Source organism: Schistocerca americana, chromosome 6 (genome assembly GCF_021461395.2).
Source record: "Schistocerca americana isolate TAMUIC-IGC-003095 chromosome 6, iqSchAmer2.1, whole genome shotgun sequence".
In the NCBI taxonomy this organism is placed as follows: domain Eukaryota; kingdom Metazoa; phylum Arthropoda; class Insecta; order Orthoptera; family Acrididae; genus Schistocerca; species Schistocerca americana.
Genome location: NC_060124.1, coordinates 286679812 through 286702999, shown reverse-complemented (window position 1 = coordinate 286702999; position 23188 = coordinate 286679812). Strand labels below are relative to the sequence as shown.

At 40.7% G+C, this 23188-nt stretch overlaps 1 protein-coding gene across 1 annotated transcript in view; it reads right to left on the bottom strand.

The window, feature by feature from the left end:
• LOC124619535 (sister chromatid cohesion protein DCC1) overlaps positions 1-23188 on the bottom strand; it is a 105868-nt gene that overhangs the window by 68044 nt on the left and 14636 nt on the right. The window contains exon 3 of the mRNA XM_047145995.1: positions 9109-9277. Within this exon, the coding sequence (XP_047001951.1) occupies positions 9109-9277 (169 nt within the window). The remainder of the gene's footprint in view (positions 1-9108; positions 9278-23188) is intronic.

The window sequence follows — 23188 nt, the reverse complement described above, 5'->3', positions numbered from 1 at the left end:
AAAAATTCCCAGATTTCCCGGTTAAAAATACACTTTCTCCAGGGTGGAAACAGCTTTTCCCTGTTAATTGGCAGTATATTTTCTCTCAGAACTGTATAACTTATCAATCCTTTGAATGGTTATGGTTTTATACACGGGCGTAGAATTTCCTGGCGCTTTAGAAAACGAAACACCTTTTGGAAAGTTGTTTGATGTGCAGTAACATGTACGCTGCATATTTTCGTATTACGAAAGTATTAATTCGAATTCCACCCAAACACTGCATGTTACTTTCCGAAGCATTGAAATCGAGGTTGCGATGTGTATTTTTAAGCCAGTCATAGCTCATGTCACTTGATCTCACCAGCCGATGACAGCGGATATTCAGAGCTTCGGACACGTGCTGTAGTCAGCCAATAGCAACATCACTGTTAAGTAGAGCGAACACACGAACAGGAAAAGTTAAGGTTTACATTAATATATATAATGTTGCTACAAGAAAAACAAAGCTTTCACATACAAAATTGGTCTCTAAGGCCAATACACTGCAAGAGAACCTAAGGTTTCACATATAATGTTGGTCTTTTATGCATGTATTACATTTTAAGATATATCACACAAATGTGCCAGTAAATTTTTTTTAATAACGACACAAAAGCGTGATCTTCTGGGCTATAAATTCTTCTAAGTGGCTTGTCATCAAAGAGCTGATTTTTAAATGAGTCCCAGATTCCCAGTGAAGTAGGCATCGACCTGATATTAAGCTTTTCAATGTTGTTTCGGGATGTAAATTTCCTTGGGTACCAGTACTTTGTTATTTCATGTCTGGTTCTTTGTTATGGCATTATGGCATAATGCCATAACAATTAATGCTCGACTGTCAGAAAGGTGGAAATAAAATAAAATCTGAAACTAATAACGTATTTTAGCCTTCCGTAATTATGTGAATGTATTTTAATTCACGTGATAGCTCCCGGCCAAAGAAATCAATTTTGTTTTCATTTCACTTGAGTGCAGTAGACAAAGAGGAATCAGCAAAATCACTGAATGTTAACACGGGTCACATGAGGACTACCCACTTCCCTATTATAACTCGGACTGCTCTGGGCATCAGACCCATATCTACGGTATTTCCAAACCGGGGCATAGTAGATAGTGGCATCCCTCAAGCGTTTGAGATAGGACGTCAAAAATCTAAAAAAAAAATCGAATTTTCAAAAATATGTTCATTTTGTAGCGCACATCATTCTGAAGACTCTGATACATAAAACATACGTGTCTGAGGAATTGTAAGACATGTTATCTCATCTTAAGTGTGCCAAAGTGCAGCGTCACACCTCTTCACACAGCATTCTTCTATCGCACGTCACTGTATTTCGCACGTCACTGTATTTCGGTCTGTGGAATTTAAACGCGTACATTTTGTACTGGATGCCATAAAAAACTATATTCAGGACAGTGGAAATTAAAATGTCCTATGGTGCCTTCTCCTGCTTCCAGTAGGCCGGTTTGACACCCTGCCCCCCCCCCCCCCCCCCCTTTTTTTTTTTTTTTTTTTTTTTTTTTTTTTTTTTAAAACTCTTCAGAAAATTTGCACTCTTTATTCCCTATTAGGTAACAACCTGCTGCTTTGTGTGACATAAAATTAAGTGTAGGATACATAAAACCAGTAAAGAGAAGAGACAAGCAAGACAGTACAAAGTTCTTCAATCCTTAGCTCCTAGAATTTTTTCTCTCTAATCTTGCTACAGATTTACATGGCGTGCTTTCCTTTCTGCGAAAGGATCTGTTACCTCATCAAAGTTCGTCAAACGTTTTGCTACACGAAAAATCAAAATGTCGTAGTCTAATACTGAAAAAGCTGCAATTACAAATAGGCCGAAGACTGGTATGGTTTCTCGACCTGATTACCTATATTTTGTAACTGTCTGCGAGATAAAACAAAATAAGCCTTTATAATACTGCAGCAATTGTAACACATGCCAAATAAAAAAGACTGTTTTGGCAGAAATCGTGATTTTTATAACACGCAGAATGCAATTCACAAAGTACCAATATCAAATGCCTATTAGGCCTACTACAAGCAAAAAGCTTTACGTTGGGAAATAGTTTTACACTTCATTCATACGCTCCAGTTTCTCAAGCATGAGATCGAATAGTAGTAGTGCAAAATTATTATATAAATTTAGAATCGTCATATTCTTCCATAATTTGTGTGATGTCCCCGTTTCTTCTCCTTCCTCGTTCTAACAAACAATCTCGTCATCACTAATTCTGTATCTATTCCTGCCAATGTCAAAGTTTATTTGCCGGTTAACTTCACTAACTCTGCCAGAATCACCAGTTTAGTTACCCGCAATTATTCTCCGGTTAGGCATTGTTACGTGTTCGTACAACACGTTGTCCACGCTGCTTCCAGAACAGACCTTAAAGTGGCTGCTAGCCAGAGACTGTACAACTGACCCTTGCAAGTATAGCGATCTGGCCAAAAATTTTCTGTCAAAATTTCATTTTCTTGGATACACCAAGAAGATAATACGTAATCTTTCTCACCTGTTATTCCTGTTAGTCATTTATTCGCACTCTGGTAGCCTGAATCTATGGATTCGCTGGTAATCGTAACAACGCTAATCATTCGCAAACACAATCAACCGCATAATCAGACAGTGGTTGGCTTCCTTTCGTTCGGCTATACTCCGCTCAGCTCGTATAGCCCCTTTTGTCTGCAGGAAAGTTTATTTCTAGATGTGTCTAGGATTCCACTGACAGAGACATCATGTACACTATGCACGCATTCACAAATCAACTTATGATTCAATCAGAAATCAACTTAGAATGTGTTCAATAATGTTCAAAAACCGACAGGGACACGTTTCAAAGTCATACGAATAATCGATAGACCAATGTGCGCTGGATACTAGACACTTTGTGAAACAAGGTTTATATGAATTTGCCGCCGCCCCCTCCCCCTCCCTCATGATCCAGGGCTGCTGCGCAATCTGGCAGCTTGGGCGCGCCAGTAAAATTTTTCCCGGTAGCACCTAGCTGCCCCCCCCCCTTTTTTTTGCTGTGACTACTTACACATCCAAGAGCCATGTTTCTGTAGCCAGAAGCGGAAGAAGATACTACTCAATTGCGCACGCGCATGATCCCACTCGTAACTGCTAAAACAAATCTAATGTTAACAGTTGTGACGTCACGCTCATCAGAGGCAATTTGTTGTTACGAAGCATTGCATAGTCTTCCTGAAGCCTTTGACACATTTTGCTGTTGGCAGACGCTTGTATGAGCACTGCGTTTTGTTGCTGTATATGGCGCATTTCCTTTGCAATTTAAGTTTTTCTCTCGTTCATGTTTTATTGCTGCAGTATTATTCTGCAGTAGCAGGATACAATAATATCCTTTGTTAGACTATTCAGTCTTACCAGTCAAAATTACAAAAATTTAACTGAGAACAAAAACAATGAAAAATTCTCGAAATTCAAAAAAATTCCCAGATTTTTCCAGGTTTTCTCCCGGTTGTCCCAGGTCGTAGACACCTGTGTATATATACCGTATGTGTTCTGGCCAATGACAGTTCGCTCCATGCTCTTGTATGGGCAAGTGCTGAATAAACCTTCGTTACGTGAAGTTAGTGTTTGTCATTCATCTATTTACACCTTTCTCTATGTGACAATATTATGTAGGACATATCAATTAATAAAAGCATTTTCACAAATATGATAAAGTTCAAAAGTCAAAGAATAAGTAGCTTTCTCGGAGAAAATGTTTTTCCCTAATTCATGTAACATTCCTCAAATCAAAAAATATCTTGTACTACATATTTTGCTACCTATATCCTCCCTCAGCATTCGCGCTACCTACATGCTAAACTTCATCAAAATCAATTCAGTGTTTTAGTCACGAAAAGATAACAGAAACACACAATTTTATATTTATAATACTTTAAATTATGTCTTTTTTCGTGATCTGATTTAGATGAAATAAAGCCTGTATGTTGTCCCAAGCTATGCTTTCGTTACTTGAGGAAACCCCATAAAAATTTGTCATTTTTGGAGATTAGTGTGTTCAAACAGACAGTCATGACAGTTTTACAGATATATTAATAGTATAGCTGTGTTTCTTCAGTTTCAGAACTTCTCTAATGTCTAGCAATTAACATTCACCTTATACCACAACCATTCGAACATTCTGTTCAAGAACTCTACCCATGGTTCTTCAACATGCATAGCTTCTGGATGCCATTGCATATGAAAAGTATTTTGAAATTCTCCAGCACTAGGAGCACTAACAGTCAATCCTCACTAGGAGCACTAACAGTCAATCCTCAACAAATTGAGGTATGGTGAAGACAACAGCTAGTAACTTTACAAACACTTCATTGTTCCCGACATCTTTTGCAGTGGCATCCTTATACAGAAGATTCTCACTGTCCTACACCAATTCTCTACTCCAACTATGAATTAAAACTCAATCTTCCAAGAATTAATGTAAATCTTCCAAGAATTACTGTCATTGCCTATATCGGATATACTGTAGTTTCATGCCTAACAAGGACAAAAGTAATCAGGATGTTTTATTTCAAAATGGAAATGGCTGGAACACAAAAACTTGCCACTATTTCTTTTCTATGTCTGAGCAATGTGACATCACGTGGGACAGAAATGTTTCTGTTCAGTTCATACCAGTTCTTTATCTGTCTTTTTGCAACACCAGTGGCTGCATTAGATTGAGAGCATGCTAAGTCAGAGTTACAATTTTCATAGCATTCTCATTTGGTTACCTCCAGTAAGCATTGATCACTTTTGACCAGTTCTGAAATAACTAGCACAGTACGAAAAAGTACTTTTCCCGCCTTCTTGGTGATCAGACGCACAGTTCAGATCTATGGAAAATAATATGTTCTGACTAAGGTATCACATAAACAGAAATGCCCCCACGAACCATGGACGTTGCTGTTGGTGGGGAGGCTTGCGTGCCTCAGTGACACAGACAGCCATACCGTAAGTGCAACAAAAACGGAGGGGTATCTGTTGACGAGGCGAAACTAACAAGTGGTTCCTGAAGAGGGGCAGCAGCCTTTTCAGTAGTTGCAGGGACAACAATCTGGATGATTGACTGATCTGACCATGTAACACTAACCAAAACGGCCTTGCTGTGCTGGTACTGCGAACAGTTGAAAGCAAGGGGAAACCACAGCCGTAATTTTTCCCAAGGGCATGCAGCTTTACTGCATGGTTAAATGATGATGACCTCCTCTTGAGTAAAATATTCCGGAGGTAAAATAGTCCCCCATTCGGATCTCCGGGTGGGAACTACTCAAGAGGACGTCATTATCAGGGGAAATAAAACTGGCATTCTACAGATCGGAGTATGAAATGTCAGATCTCTTAATCAGGCAGGCAGGTTAGAAAATTTAAAAAGGGAAATAGATAGGTTAAAGTTAGATATGGTGGGAATTAGTGAAGTTCGGAGGCAGTAGGAACAAGATTTCTAATCAGGTGAATACAGGGTTATAAACAAAAAATCAAATAGGGGTAATGCAGTAGTAGGTTTAATAATGAATAAAAAAAATAGGAATGCGGGTAAGCTATGACAAACAGCATAGTGACCGCATTATTGTGGCCAAGATAGACACGAAGTCCATGCCTACCACAGTAGTACAAATTTATATGCCAACTAGCTCCGTAGATGACGAAGAGATTGATGAAATGTAAGATGAGATAAAAGAAATTATTCAGATAGTGAAGGGAGACGAAAATTTAATAGCCATGGGTGATTGGAATTTGACAGCAGGAAAAGGAAGAGAAGTAAACGTAGTAGGTGAATATGGATAGGGGGTAAGAAATGAAAGAGGAAGCCGCCTGGTAGAATTTTGCACAGAGCATAACTTAATCATAGCTAACACTTGGTTCAAGCATGAAAGAAGGTTGCATACATCGAAGAACCCTGGAGATACTGGAAGGTTTCAAATAGATTATATAATGGTAAGACAGAGATTTAGGAACCAGGTTTTAAATTGTACAGCATTTCCAGGGGCAGATGTGGACTCTGACCACAATCTATTGGTTATGAACTGTAGATTAAAACTGAAGAAACTACAAAAAGGTGGGAATTTAAAGATATGGGACTTGGACAAACTGACAGAACCAGAGGTTGTAGAGAGTGGGACTTGGACAAACTGACAGAACCAGAGGTTGTAGAGAGTATCAGGGAGAGCATTAGGGAACGATTGACAGGAATGGGGGAAAGAAACACAGTAGAAGAAGAATGGGTAGCTTTGAGGGATGAAATAGTTAAGGCAGCAGAGGATCAAGTAGGTAAAAAGATGAGGGCTAGTAGAAATCCTTGGGTAACAGAAGATATATTGAATTTAATTGATGAAAGGAGAATATATAAAAATGCAGTAAATGAAGCAGGCAAAAAGGAATACAAACGCCTAAAAAATGAGATCGACAGGCAGTGCAAAATGGCTAAGCAGGGATGGCTAGACGACAAAGGTAACAATGTAGAGGCATGTCTCACTAGGGGTAAGATAGATACTGCCTACAGGAAAATTAAAGAGACCTTTCAAGAAAAGAGTTCTAAGCAAAGAAGGGATAGCAGAAAAAAGTGGAAGGAGTATATGGAGGGTCTATACAAGGGCGATGTCCTTAGGACAATATTATGGAAATGGAAGAGGATGTAGATGACGAGGAAATGGGAGATATGATGTTGCGTGAAGAGTTTGACAGAGCACTGAAAGAGCTGAGTCAAAACAAGGTCCTGGGAGTAGACAACATTCCATTAGAACTACTGACAGCCTTGGGAGAGCCAGCACTCACAAAACTCTACCATCTGGTGAGCAAGACGTATGAGACAGACGAAATACCCTCAGACTTCAAGAAGAATATACTAATTCCAATCCCGAAGAAAGCAGGTGTTGTCAGATGTGAAAATTACCGAACTATCAGTTTAATAAGTCACTGCTGCAAAACACTAACGCGAATTCTTTACAGACGAATGGAAAAACTGGTAGAAGCCGACCTCGGGGAAGTCTTCCGAAGTAAGAGTGATTTCAGGTGTGCCGCGGGGGAGTGTCGTAGGACCATTGCTATTCACAATATACATAAATGACCTTGTGGATAACATCGGAAATACACTGAGGCTTTTTGTGAACGATGCTGTAGTATATAGACACGTTGTATCATGGAAAATTGTACTGAAATGCAGGAGGATCTGCAACGAGTTGATGCATGGTGCAGGGAATGGCAATTGAATCTCAACATAGACAAGTGTAATGTGCAGCAAATACACAGAAAGAAAGATCCTTTATCATTTAGCTACAATATAGTGGGTCAGCAACTGGAAGTAGTTAATTCCATAAATTATCTGGGAGTACGCATTAGGAGTGGTTTAAAATGGAATGACCATAAAAAATTACTCGTCAGCAAAGCAGATGCCAGACTGAGATTCATTGGAAGAATCCTAAGGAAATGCAATCCGAAAACAGAGGAAGTAGGTTACAGTACACTTGTTCACCCACTGCTTGAATACTGTTCACCAGTGTGGATCCGTACCAGACAGTGTTGATGGAAGAGATAGAAAAGATCCAATGGAGAGCTGTGCGCTTCGTTACAGGATCAGTTAGTAATCGCGAAAGCGTTGCGGAGATGATAGATAAACTCCAGTGGAAGACTCTGCAAGAGAGACACTCAGTAGCCCGGTACGGGCTTTTGTTGAAGTTTCGAGAACATACCTTCACCGAGGAGTCAAGCAGTATATTGCTCCCTCCTACGTATATCTCACGAAGAGACCATGAGGATAAAATCCGAGACATTAGAGCCCACACAGAGGCATACTGACAATCTTTCTTTCCACGAACAATACGAGACTGGAATAAAAGGGAGAACCGATAGAGGTACTCAAAGTACCCTCCGTCAAGCATCATCGTCAGGTGGCTTGCGGAGTATGGATGTAGAAGTAGATGTAGAAGATCAGTTTGGATTCCGTAGAAATGTTGGAACATGTGAGCCAATACTGACCCTATGACCTATCTTAGAAGATAGATTAAGGAAACACAAACCTATGTTTCTAGCATTTGTTTAGAGACAATGTTAACTAGAATACTCTCTTTTGAATTCTGAAGGTGGCAGGAGTAAAATACAGGGAGCAAAAGGCTACTTACAATTTGTACAGAAACCAGATGGCAGTTATAAGAGTCGAGGGGCATGAAAGGGAAGCAGTGGTTGGGAAGAGAGTGAGACAGGGTTGTAGCCTATCCCCGATTTTATTCAATTTGTACATTGAGCAAACAATAAAGGAAACAAAAGAAAAATTTGGAGTAGTTATTAAAAATCCCTGGAGAAGAAATAAAAACATTGAGGTTCGCGATGACATTGTAATTCTGTCAGAGACAGCAAAGGACCTGGAAGAGCAGTTGAACAGAACGGACAGTGTCTTGAAAGGAGGATACAAGATGAACATCAACAAAAGTAAAACGAGGATAATGGAATGTAGTCACATTAACTCCGGTGATGCTGAGGTAATTAGATTAGGTAATGAGACACTTAAAGTAGTAAACGAGTTTTACTATTTGGGGAGCAAAATAACTGATGATGGTCGAAGTAGAGAGGATATAAAATGTAGACTGGGAATGGCAAGGAAAGCGTTTCTGAAGAAGAGAAATTTGTTAACATCGAGTATAGATTGAAGTGTCAGGAAGTCTGTTTCGAAAGTATTTGTATCGTTTAGGCACACAATCCTCCCCGCCAACGGCAAGGTCCATGGTTCATGGACAAATATAATGAAAAGCCTGTTACTTGGTTTTTATGACAGACACAAATCAGGAATGTCAACTCTGCCCACTGACTGCAGTGGGAAGTACTTGATAGTCACTTTACAATATTTTAAACAGTTCTCAGCAAGAAAGCCAACATGTTATTAATTGCTACCAGAATCTCAAATTGTTTTGCAAGTTTCACCTGTGAATGATTTACTGTACCTTCAGTCTTCAGGTTCCACAGTAGAGTCACAGCATATGATATTACCACTGTATGAGATTTTCTTGCATCTTCCTCCTTACACATTATCTAAATTAAGACTGAGTGTATAACAGAACACCATGGTAAGAGCTGATGTTTCACTCACTTGACACTCATCCAAGATGCGATCCTCTGTATCAATGTCAGCATCATGTGACCAAGAGATCCCTGGAAGCAGCAACATAGAGTTTGAAGTCTCTGCTTCCTTTATTTCAAATGTTTTGTTTTGTGTGCACAAAACAGCACTTTCTTCTTTCCCTCCGCGAAGAACTAAACTGAAAAGCAAAACCACAAACTGAAGATTACTAGGTAATAAATATGTTGGACAGGTGTGAAGAAAATAAGAGAATAACAAGCAAGTTACATTTTATAGAAAGTACAGAATCATACATTTCAAAGATGTAACTCAAGAATCACAAATAAAAGAACGATGATCATCAATGATCATCGTTCAGGTTTGTCATACAGCTGTCAACTTTAGATATGATGGTTAAGACAAAAATCTAGAGAAATCATTAATACTTACAAATGGCATATTTCACTTTCTTCCCCAAATGACATATACAGCATCCTGACATTCCAACTGTATAAATCTTACAATCACTAATGCTACAGCAAAAAGTATTAAATATAGTACTGTGAGTGAAAATGATCGGAAGCATTTGCCAGGCACTTAACCCTTGACCAGGTGCACTTTTGTAAAAAGTACAACAGCAGTGGTTTTTATGCCCTATCAATGCCTTAACCTTGAGCTATTGCACCACTGCTTCCATGTATTCCACCATGTTGACACTTTTTTGACAATTTAAAGTGACTTCAGTTTCTTTGGTTAGCTTTCTCAGTTTGTTTTCTAAATTGTAAGCAACAAGGTGTCAAAAATTGCAAAAAGTACAATGACAGTTGCAAGCTTTGTACCAGCAGTCAACATGGAGAGGTAAATATAATAAAAAGTTAACTATACTTATCATAGTTGTTTATTTTGTTTTATTGCACATTAAATGTTAATTCGGTTATACTGGCATCTGAGTTTACTTATTCATTTCATCTTGTTTGGTGTTTTATTTCAGTTTGAAGGATGTATCAGACGAGGAAATTCGCAAACTATTCCAAGAAAGTGCTAATGAATTCTATCCAGACTTTTCAGACCTGGAGGAAAGTGAAGTGGATTTGAGTAATGCTAACACTGAATATGATGACCATGACAGTGAATTTCAACTTGAAGGTGAGCATGGTGAGGATCTAAAGAGAGAGAGCAGATGTGCGGGAGTTCTTTATTCGAAAAGACAAAGTTATGCATTGGTGTAAAAGTGAGTGTGCTAAAACATCAAAACTCTAGAGAAAAAAACACTGTGCAAATTCTACCAGGTCCAATGAGAAATGTGATGGATATAACTGATGAAGTTAGTGCTTTTCTGAAAATTGTATATAAATGCACAGCAAGATACGCATCAATTTTGCACGAAAGAGATACTAAAGTGACATCAAGACACAAAATGATGGCTGTGTTTGGGATTCTTTTTATGACTGGAACAAGAAAAGGTCATTATGCTAATGTACTGAACACTGGGCAGCTGATGTAACAGGAATGCAACTGTTTAGGGCTGCAGTGGGTTACAAAAGGTTTTCATTTCCTCTACGCTATATGCATTTTAATGGTGTGGAAATGAGGATCATCAGGAGAAAGCTGATAAGTTGCCTTCAATTAATACAGTATTGGACACTTTTGTTACTAATTGTCAAAGTTCTTACAGTCTGAGTGAATTAACCACAACAGACAAAATGTGTCACCCTTTCAGAGGCTGCTGGGGATGGATTCAGTACATACCCAGCAAACCAGCTAAATATGAGATAAAAATGTTTGCACTATGTGATGCAAAAACATCTTATTGCAGTAATCTGGGGGTTTACTGCAGCATGCAACCAGAAGAGCAATATCAATCAGGTGTCTAATGCTCCTGAGGACATTGTGAAAAGACTTGTGTAGCCTATATAAAACTATGACTGGAGTGTTGCAATTGATGATTGGAACACAAGTTACTTCCTTTCTGCATATCTGCTGCAGACAAAAATCACCCGCATTGGTAAAATCAGGAAGAACAGGCATGAAATTCCTCCAGGATTTCTCACAAGCAAAACAAGAGAAACTGGAAGTGTAATGTTTGGATTTCAGGAGGATAAGATCTTAGTTTCAAATGCTAATACCTAGTTTCAAAGGTTCCTCACTTAAACCATGTTATCAAACATTTATTTACTATGCATAACATGGTGGCTGATGATGAAGAAACAAACAAACCTGAAATCATAGCTGACTACGTGACAAAAGGTGGAGTTGATGCTGTAGACAAAATGTGTGCCTGTTAGTCAGTTTCAAGAATTACAAGGAGATGGCCAGTAGCTTCTTTTTTTTTAACAGTGCTGGAATTAATTCACAAATATTGTTTTTGTTCACAAAGCCCGAGTTAACTTCACAATGAAGTATTTATCTCAAGATGCTACCAGAAGTACCTAGAACTCAGCTCAAATCCTTGTCAGCCAATTCTCACCATATTTCATAAAATTCTAGTGGTCAACTGGTGAAGCATTTGCAACAAAGTGCCATCTACATCTACATACATACTCCACAAGCCATCGTAAGGTGCATGGTGGAGGGTACACTGTATCACAACAAGTAATTTCCTTTCCTGTTCCCCTTGCTGATAAAGCAAGGGAAATCCGATTATCTGTAAGCCCCCATATGTGCCCTTTCTTGTATCTGATATGTGTGGTCCTTACAAAAAATGTACGTATGCAGCAATAGGATTGTTCTGCAGTCAACTTCAAATGCCAATTCTCTAAAATTTCTCAATCATGTTCTTCCACAAAAAGAATGTCACCTTTCGTCTAGGGATTCCCATTTGAGTTGCCAAAGCATCTCTATAGCACTTGCATGTCATTTGAACCCACCAGTAACACATCTAGCAGCCCACCTCTTCAATACCTTTCTCTAATCCGACCTGGTGCAGCTCCCAAACACTATCAGTACTCAAGAACAGGTTGTACCAGCATGCTATATGCAGTCTCCTTTACAGATGAACCACAATTTCCTAATATTTTCTCAATAAAGTCAATCATTCACGTTCAATACCATAATCCTCACATGCTCATTTCATTTCATAAAGCTTTGCAATGTTACACCTAGATATTTAAACACTGTAACTATGTCAAGCAGAACACTACTAATACTGCATCCAGATATTACAGTTTCTTTTTTCCTACTCATCGGCAATAACCTACATTTTTCCTACATTTAGAGCTAAGTGACATTCATGACACCAACTAGAAATTTTGTCTAAGCCATCTTGTATCATCCTACAGTCACTCATCTTTGACCTCTCCCCATACATCACAGCATCATCAGGAAAGACCTGAAGATTGCTGCCCACCATGTCTGCCAGATAATTTACTATATAGAAAATGATAGTGGTCATATCACATTTCCCTGGGGCACTCCAGACGATACCCTTGTCTCTCATGAACACTCACTGTCAAGGACAACATACTGGGTTCTGTTATTTAAGAAGTCTTCGAGCACTGACATACCTGGGAACCTATTTAAAATGCTCGTACCTTCCTTAAAGGTCTGTAGCAGGGTACTATGTCAAATGCTTTTCGGAAATCTAGAAATATGGAATCTGCCCATTGCCCTTCATCCATAATTCACAGTGTATCATTTGAGAACAGAGTAAACTCTGTTCACATTGGGACAGCATCTGTTACTGCTGAGTAGTTGCTCTTCCAAACAGCATCCTGTATTAGCATACCAGTCATCCTGTATTAGCATACCAGTTGTGTCTTTACCTGCAGTTACTTGTACTTTAGGTACTAGGACTATGCATGGCTCTGTTTAAAAAGCATAGCTTGATATAGTCATAGGGGCAAGCCACGCATGTCTGCTAACATGCCCCGCAGCTAATTTGCTGCAAATAATAACCTGCAGCTGTGATCCTGCAGTCAAACAGCCTATGCATGGACAATAATTGCAAGTTAATAAAATACACAGAAATACAAAATAAAAGTTAAAACAAGGGATCTATTCTAATGTCTATAATTGATGTATATGACAGAAAATTATGTTGAACAATGTTTAGTCAAGAAAAGACATTACAAATAAATAAATGGTTTTACAATACTCAACTAAAAAAAGACAGATAGAAAATGCCCTTATCAAATGCAGTTAAGTTATGTTAAGAGCATTACAAGGATATTAGCAAATTTCCCAGACTAAACAGTTATCAACGATACAAGAAAACTAAGTCCATTTTGTAAGTGTTCCGCTACTCTCTGCTTTTTCACTGGTTGAAGGCCATCCCCACCGCAAATACATCTTTCTTACACATTACACATGATTTGATTCAGTATGACCACTTTCCAGATGAAATTAATATATTACAACAATATTTAGATAAATAAATGTTATAAATATTCAGTCTCACTCAGATACTTCACAATAATTACAAATTAAGGTTTGTGCACAGTGCTTTTGCGCAAGTGCGCTCACATTAAATGACAATCAATTCTCTCTCACTATTGTTTAAACAATTATTTATGCTTTCTTGATAGAAGCGTCTTTTCATTTTCTTTTCAGTTGTAGTGTCAGCTAACACATGCAATTGACCTCTTTTAAATTAGCACACTTTTTGCAATCATTATTTAAATGAAGATACTGGCAGAACCGTAAACTGTTCATTAAATAAATACACAAATATGACAAAACGTGAAGTATACATGCTGTGTTCATTTGCTGTGTAAATGTGGAGAATACTATGTTCTGACAAACATTTTCATAGTGAAAAAGATGTAAAAGACATCATAAATCAATAAATAAAACAAATACAGATATGCAGATTTCAGCAATTATAGCTATAGTGCAATGCTATCATCTGAGATATTGTTTGTTGAAATCAAAAAAAGCAATTAAAAGTTGTTAATTCAGAGGTTCACTGTGTATAGCTTGTTCACTGTGAAATATTAACTTCTACATTTTTAAACTTACTGAGATATTGCTGTGTCACTGGATGAGCCTCAATTTCTGAGATCGCATCTGAATTCAGATTAGCTTTAATATGTAACTGTGCTTTACTGTCGAAGTTCAAAGAACTTTAAGTCAGCAATCTTTAAGACTGTCTGACACTCCCCCATTTCTTGGAGGATTGTCTGTTCTAAGTGACCTTCCATTGCCAAAATTCCCTGTACTGGCATTAACCTACATCCAGTCCTTTGCTTATGCACCTGACTCAACTGGAGAGCGGCCGTGGTGGCCCCACACAGCTTCACAAACAAATTCACTTTACCAATTCTAGGCAGCCACTTAGCTCAGCTAGTTACACATAATGTTACAACATGAGCCATGTTTTCTAAAACTGAGCTGATTCGTGGACATAAGCTTTTCGATCTCTAGGAAATTTATTACATTCAAACTCAAATAGCTCTAGGATTTTGCATCAAATTGATGTTCAGGATATTGGTCTGTAATTTTGCAGATCCATTCTTTTACCCTTCTTATACACAAGGGTCATCTGGACTTCTTTCCAGTTGCTTGGGACTTCATGCTGGGTGAGAGATTCATGACAAATGCAAGCTAACTAAGGCGCCAATGCAGTACAGTACTCTTTGTAGAGCCAAACTGGGATTCCATCCAGACCTGGCAAAGTATTTGTTTCCAACTCCTTCAGTTGTTTCTCTACACCAGGGATGCTTATTGCTATATCATCTACACAGGACTCTGTGAGATGATCAAATGATGGTATGTTTGTATGATTCTCCTGGGTGAACGATTTCTTAAATATGGAATTTAAAACTTTGGCTTTTGTTTTACTATCTTCAACTGCCAAACCAGACAGGTCAACAGGTGACTGGATGGAAGTCTTAGATCCGCTTAGCAATTTTACAGAGGACCAGAACTTTCCCAAGTTCTTGGCCTGATCTTTTCCTAAGGTATAAAAGTGGTAGTTGCTGTGTGCTTTCCACATGTATCTTTTCACAGGCACGCAAATCTTCACTAACTTTGTCTGTTGTCATTTGCATATTCTCTTTAGAACCAAGAGTGCGACTGCCTTTACTTCCTCAGCATTTTCCAAATTTTGTTGCTAAACCACAATGGGTCTTTCCTGTCCTTAATCCACTTACTAGGCATACACTTGTCCAGAGCACGATTTATAAGCTGTTTAAATTTTGCCCATAGATCCTGTACGTCCATCATAGTGGAACTAAATGACTGCAATTCATTGTCTAAGTGAGATGTTAGCATCTGCTTATCTGCTCTTTCTAGCAGTGCTTATCTGCTCTTTCTAGCAGAAACACTCTCCTAACCTTCTTGACTCTCTCTCTCTCTCTCTCTCTCTCTCTCTCTCTCTCTCTCTCTCACCATAGTTGCTATAATGACGTCATGATCACTAATCCCTGTTTCTATACGGACATTGTCGATAAGCTCTGGCCCATTTGTAGCTACGAGATCAAAGACATTCCCACTGCATGTGGGCCGCCAAACCAGCTGCTCAAGACAGTTTTCAGGAAAATGTGTTCAAAAGTACTTCAAAAGATTGTCTATCTGCACTCCCTGCAATGAATACATTACTCTCTTGATTGATTGATTGGTTGATTAATGAGGGGGGGGGGGGGAGGGTTTATGGAACTAAACAGTGATGTCATCAGTCCCATGATTCCAAAGTTACTTGTGGAAGAGAGAGGGACCACTAAACGTGAACGGATCCAGTCAGAGGAGTCAAATTATACCCAATGAATTTAAAACGCAGAGTAGAAGGCATAAAAGGGTGGACTAAATCTAAAAACTGGAAAAAACGGAGGTGTAAAAGGACAGTCTCTCCTTGGGGGAGTGGTCAGGGGTCCCAGACAAAAAAAAAAAGAGGACCTAACCACAACCACCCTACACCTGCTCCAGAAGTAAAGTTAATCCTTATATCTGAAAATAAAACCCACTTCCATGGAGGTGAACTGAGGACCAGTTCAACCATCCGTGAACTGTCCAAGAGGAGCAGAAGTAGTAGTGCCAAACCACAGTAGTCTCCTTGAAAGGGGGGAGTTTATTACTGAGAGCGGGGAGTTTATTACTGAGAGCAGTAGCACACCAGATGTCATTCCACTATTGGACAAAGAGAGATTTGGCGTAGACCTGCTCCGCAGCTGGAATCATGAAAGGGAACTGGGGAGGGGGGAGAGAAAGATAACTGAGCAGACGGCACAGCCAAGGGTAAAGAGAAGGTGATGGACAGCAGACACCATCCCAACAATAAATGGTGTTCTAAGCTAGTAGGAGACATGAAAGCATAACCTGCCTTGTCTATCGTCTTAGAACCATCACTGAAGAAGACAGTAGCACCCTGGAACTCTCCAAGGATGGAATGTACACGACCCCGGAAGACCATAGGGGCAACAGAAACCTTAGGACCCTGGAATAGGCAGGTCCTAATCTGTGTTTTAGGCACCATGCAAGTGGGGAAGGGGGTGTGGGGGGGGGGGGGGGGGGGGGGGAATACATGGGGCACATTCCAGTGAGTGGAGATGGAGATCCTGCCTAAGTGAAGTGAGACATTCCAACTGGCAATGCCAACCGTGTGTGGTTATCATGATCATGAGGGAGACATCCATCATTTCCAAAGAGGACAGGGTACATGGGATGCTCACAGAATCAGCGAATGGAGATTGCGTAAGAAACCAGAAGTTGGTTCCATAATATTTGTATAGGGGGAATCCCCACTTCCGGCGAGGAGACTGTCAAGGGACTAGTGCGGAAGGCACCAAATGCCAGACAAACCCCACAATGGGTCAAGTATTTTCAGAGTGAAAGGAGCCACTGAGCCACAAACCTGACTACTGTATTCTAGTGTGGAAAAGACCAGAGCACAGTAAAGATGGAGAAGAGTAAATAGTCTGCACCCCAAGATGTGTGAGGGAGGAGGCAGAGAGCATTAAGCTTCCGCACGCATGTAGTGTTCAGGTGGTGAATATGGGGCAGCCACATCAGCTTTTATCAAAAATAAGGCCCAAGAAACAGGACTGTGCTACAACATAAAGAAGCTGTTCATCTAAATAAAGTTCTGGATCGTGGTGTACTGTGGATTGATGACAAAAATGCACAACTCGTGTTTTGGAGGGAGAGAACTGGAAGCCATGGGAGACAGCCCATGCAGAGGCCATTGGATGGCACCTTGGAGCCAGTGCTCAGCAGATGCTACCCAGTGGGAGCTGCACCAGATGCAAAAATCTGTCAACATACAACACCGAAGTAAGGCCCAACAGAGGTGACAAGCCAACTGATCGGAATGAGGAAGAGTGTGACACTTAACACGGAGTACTGTGGGATACTATTCTCCTGAATCCGAGGAGTGCTGAGTTAAGTGCCAACTTGAACCCAGAAGAGCCACTGGGATAAAAACACGTGGATAAAAATTGGAAGGGGGCCGTGAAAGCCCCAGTCATGGATAGTAACTAAAATGTGATGGTGCCAGGCCATGTTGTATGGCTTATGTAGGTCAATGAAGACCATAACAAGGTGCTGGCAGTTAGTAAAAGGTTGTCAGGTTGATGTTTCCAATTTGAGTAAATGGTCAGTTGGAGATCATCCTTCCCGGAAGTCGCACTGATACTGGGGCAGAAGGCCCTGAGATTCGAGTACCCAACATAATTGGAAAATAACCATCCCCTCGAGCTGTTCACAAAGTACATTCATCAGGCTAATTGGGAAGTAGCTGTTGAGAGACGTTGGGTTCTTCCCCTATACTGTCTCGCCACTGTGAGGGGAAAACACCCAGGAGCCAAATGAACTTTAAGATCCTGACTAGGTGTTGCCTCTCTGTAACGTCCAAGTATTGGACCATCTGGTTTAGGATGGAATCTGGGCATGGGGCTGAGTCATTTGAAGACTTAAGCGCCTACAAGAATTCCCATTCAGTGACGGGTTCATTGTATGGTTCAACTTGGTGAAGGATGAAACAGAGGGTGTCTGTTTAACGCGGTGTTTCTGCCAGAGAAAGGTAGCAGGATAGGAGGAGAACACTGATGCTGTCACAAAGCATGTTGCGAGGTGTTCTGCAAGGACCAATAGATCAGTACACAGAGCACCTCGGAGAATAAGACCCTGGTCAGTTGACTGGCGCTGATGGCCCAAAAGGCTACGAAGCTTGGGCCAAACCTGCAATGAAGGGGCATATGACCCTAGGGAAGAAACATAGTGCTCCCAGCATTCCTTTTCACTCTGCTTAATAAGGTGGTGAGCCTTAGCATGGAGACACTTGGTCTGTGAAGAGTGTTGTTTAAATCACTGCAGCGCCAGTCGGCAGTCCTTGACAGAGATTGCTACGACCTTGGTCCACCACAGTACTAGTCGATGACGAGGGGGACCTGTGGATGGGAGACAGCAGTGCCAGCAGCATGAAGAATAATGGCAGAGACATTCTGCATGACCGCATCAATGCAGTTCGAGAGAGAGGTGTCAAAGTGCACAGCAGATGTATATAAAGGCTAATTGGCCCTGCCCCTGCCCTGCAGGTGCCGAAGAAGGGGAGCACTTCTTCAGCCGGGGTGGGGTAGTGGCTCCTGGAGGGGAGGGCGTGTGGCAACTGCTCGGGAGGGGGATGGTGCTGGGGTAAGGAAGAGGTAGGAGGGGAAAGCATGTTACAGAGGCACAAGCTAAAGAAAGTGACACTGGATGGAGTCTGTCACATTTCTGGCAAGCCTCAGCATAAGATAGGTGATCTAGGGACTTGCACTTTTGGATCTTCTTGTCTCTCTTGTAAGCTGGGCAATCTGGTGAGTGAGGAGAGAGGCGATCATGACAATCGACACACATAGGTGGCGGAACACAGGGGCTTCACTCATGTAGTCTGTGTCCATAGCCACCACACAGAGGGTCTGTCGTACAGCAGGAAGATATATTCGCGAAATGTAAGCACCAATAGCATCTCATGGGTGGTGGGACGAAGGGCTTCACTTCACATCTGTAGCACGAAACCCTGACCTCCTCTAGGAGACTGTCTCCCTCAAAAGCCAGAGTGAAGGTGCTGGTATCGGTGCAGTTGTTTACAACCGTTCTGTACACATCAAACAAAATTAATGCTGTGTCGTTCCAGATTAGTCCAGAGTTCCTCATCAGTCTGCAGGATGAGATCACCCCTGAAAAATCACTCTCTGGACAATATTCAGAGACTGGTGAGGGGTAACAGACACTGAGACATTGCCAAGACACTCACAAGCACGAAGAACTGCAGATTGGGCAGTAGAAGAGGCCTTGATCAACAGGGAGTCTGGCCGCATCTTACTGAGAGACTCCACTTCACCAAACTTGTCCTCAATATTCTCCACAAAAAATAATAGCTTTGTGACTATGAATGTGTCCCCATCCATCCTAGTACAGACAAGGTAGCGGAGAAAGTGTTTCACCCCCTGCTGGACCATTTGAAGCAGTATTCAATGATCCTTTACCATTTGAAGAGACGAGTGTTTGAGAACAGTCAGATTTTTGCAGATTGATACGCATCATGCACCAAGCATCCACCTTGATACCATCCACTCGTTAGTGCAAGTTCCGATGCTCAGGAAGACAAGCAACCAGTCCTTGGCATACATGGAGAGAACAGCTCAGGTATCAGCAGTGTGATCCTTGTGTTGTCAGGAGGTTCAGCCACATGGGTACATAACAGCTCCACCACACGGACTAGCTACATGTGCTGGTGACGTAGCAGAATGGAGGGTGGCTACCGTGGGAAAGGAAGGGGCAGAGAGGAATCTACGCCTTAGATGCTAGGGAGGGAGTTCTTCCCCAAATGGCTCACACTAAAATCAGAAAATTTATAAGCGGAGATCAAATCCCAAGTGGGAACCTAAATGCCAAACAGGATAAAAGAGAAGAGGCAGAAGGAACAAAACTGCATGCAATACAGGGAAATAGGTGGATAGCCAGGTTGACATAAATCCGAACACCGAGAGAGGGGAAGGAGGGGACAGCTGGAAGGAGTCATAATAGGGAGGGAGCAGTACAGTGAAGGAAATGCAGTCAGGGAAGGAAGAACGGGCTTTGATAGTTTTGGGCCCATTGTGCCCCATCACGAACCCGTGAAAGAACCATGAGTCTCCTGGGGGATTGCTGTGTTAGTCTACGCTCACACCTAAAGCTCTAGATGTCAGACACTCAGATCAGTACCAAACACTGTGTGTCAATAGAGCACCAAGCAAAACACCGATTTAGTTCATGCTGTGTGCTGTCATCCAGTAGAAGATGTGTAAATGGTAATTAAAAGTAACACCAGAACTACGGAGTACAGGTAAAACCGTACCTGTGAGATCTCCTCTGGTAGGTGAATTGGTAGAGCACCAGATCGTTGTACTGAAAGTCACAAGTTTGAAACCCACTGATGGCGATATTTTTAACAGATTACGCATTAAATTGGTATATGAGAGAACATTTTCCTGCCATGTAAAAGGACGTTTCAGAATTTGTAGCAGTGTTCTTTTGGCAGTCTGTTTTTGCTTCATTAGTTGAAAGCAGATAAACTGTAGTGTACATTTGTATACACGAGACCACACCTATCTATACAAATGTACTTTATAGGTTTGCTACTTTCAACTAACAAAGTGAAAGCAGACTCCCAAAAGAAAATTGCTACAAAGTCCTAAATGTCCTTTTAAATGGCAGAAAAATGTCCTCCCATATAACAATTTCATACATACCCTGTTAAAAACAAAAAATTACCATCAGTGGGTTTCAAACTCGGGACCTTTAGCATAACAATCTGATGCTCTATCAACTCACCTACCAGACATCTTCACATTCAGAGCTCACAGATGTCGTTTGCCTATACACCGTAGTTCTGGTGTTACTTTTAATTAACGTTTACGCATCTTCTACTGGCCGACAGCACATAGCACAAACTAAATCGGTGTTTTGGTTCATACTCTATTGACACACAATGTTTGGTACCTGTCTGAGTGTCTGACAACTGGAGGTTTGGGTGTCAATAGGTTAAGGTCACCTCCAACTAGTATTGCATGATCTGGGTATATACATGCTACTGACAACAGGTTTTCTTTGAATGACCCTAGAACTGTCACAGAAGAATCGGGTGGCCAATAAAAACATCTAACAATTAACTCAGTTTCAATAGACCTGTTATATGCAACCCAATAACTTCACCGTCATATCAATTTCAACTTCAACAGAGAGAATATTTTTGTCAACTGCACTGAAGACTCTCCCTCTTCTGGAGTCTGATCTGTCCTTCTGATAAATATACCAAGACTCACTAAACATCTCAAAGCTTTCTACTTCAGGTTTTAGCTAGCTCTAGATCCTAAAAATAATCTGAGCATGAGAACTTTCCTAGAGGGCAGTAAATTTGGAAACTTTGTCACAAATACTTCACCAATTTGCTGGTAAAATTTTGACAGTCTAAGTGTCTTTACTCTGAATGCGGTCTGATGCCCCTGTCTGCATATCGACTGGCAAGTATTCATTACAGTACCTCAAACTACTTCCCAGCCTCTATTTTTATTTTATTTTTTTCAAACAAAGAAAAGATAAGAAAAACATGCACGTAACATAGCTGATGTAGGCTCGGTTGCAGGTAGAGCAGATGGCGGGGTTCAGTTCATTGGTAGAATACTGAAAAATTACAAGTCTATAAAAAAGAATGTTTACAGTACACACATAAGGCCCATCCTAGAATATTTCTCAGTTTTATGTAACAGAGACTGCTGAATGCGTACAAAGAAGGACAACGTAAATGGTCACAGTTTTGTCTGACCCACTGAAGGGTGCCACAGAAGTGTTGAAAATGTCAACTGCCACACACCTGACAAAATACGCCAACCATCGTGTGAGTACTTACAAAATTTCAAGAACCAGTATTAAGTGAAGAATCTAGGAATAAACTACAACCCTCTGTGTGCTGCTGCTACTGTAGGGACTGCAAAGACAAGATTAGACTAATTAGAGAATCCACAAAGGCATTTAAGAAATTGCTTTCCTGCACTGCATACAAGAATGTAACAGAGAGACAACCTAATATGTGAAATATCTTCTGTCATACACTTGTCAGTGGTTTCAAGATTATGGATGCAGAGGAAGAGCAAATTTTCTAATTTGCCTCATAGAATATGATAATTTGTACATATTAGTAATGCTTCCCTTTTCCATCTCTTTTCACAGATAGTGTGCTGCTCACCATGTTGTTTAGCACTCTAAGATACCAATAATCACCACCACCACCACCACCACCACCACCACCATCACAATTACTAGAAAGCTCATCCCCACATGAAACCCCATATTCCCCTTTAAGGGTTTGAGAGTTATGATGTATATGTATGTTTTCACTGTAGCCGACATTCTGATACAATTATCATGTTAATTTGGCATTGACACGACTGAGTTCATTGCCTCATAGCTTAAACGGGACAGGTTGTATCACACAGATAAATTTACCCCACATTACTTTCATAACACTATACTATCCCATTTGCACAGCTTATATGCACCCTCTTGTTCTTATCCACTCTGTTTCGTCATTGATAATAACATTATCATAAGGAAACTCACCTGAGAGACAACTATAATACACACCAAGCACTGTATGACCCAATCTCTTTCTTACCTACTGCACAATCCTCACTTCCAAGCTCTCAGTTTCAGACACGGTCTGCTGAAATACACCAATAAGTCAAAACATTATGACCACTGCGACACGGGATGACGCCTGGTGGCACTGCAGGACATGGTGCGGCAACACAAGCATGTAAGCACAGCAGACACGGGTGGGGGATCACCCTAGCGAAAATATGGGCTGCAAATGGGGAAAATTCATTGATATAAGCGAGTCTGACAAAGAGCAGATTATTATTAAGCAGAGCCTGTAAATGAGTATCTCAAAAACGGCGAAGCTGCTTAAATGTTCACATGTTACTGTCGTGAGCATCTACGGAAAGATGTGTGAGGACAGTAAAACTACCATTAGGCTCTAAATGGCTGGACATCCATGACTCTTCACAGTATGTGGTGTTTGGAGGTTTTTCTGCTCTGTAAAATAGGCTAGATGGTGATGTGTGATAGCTCTGCTGAAAGAGCATTATGCCGGCACATGCAAAAGTGTTTTGAAGCTCACTGTTCATCATATGCTGTTGAACGTGGTGGTCCGCAG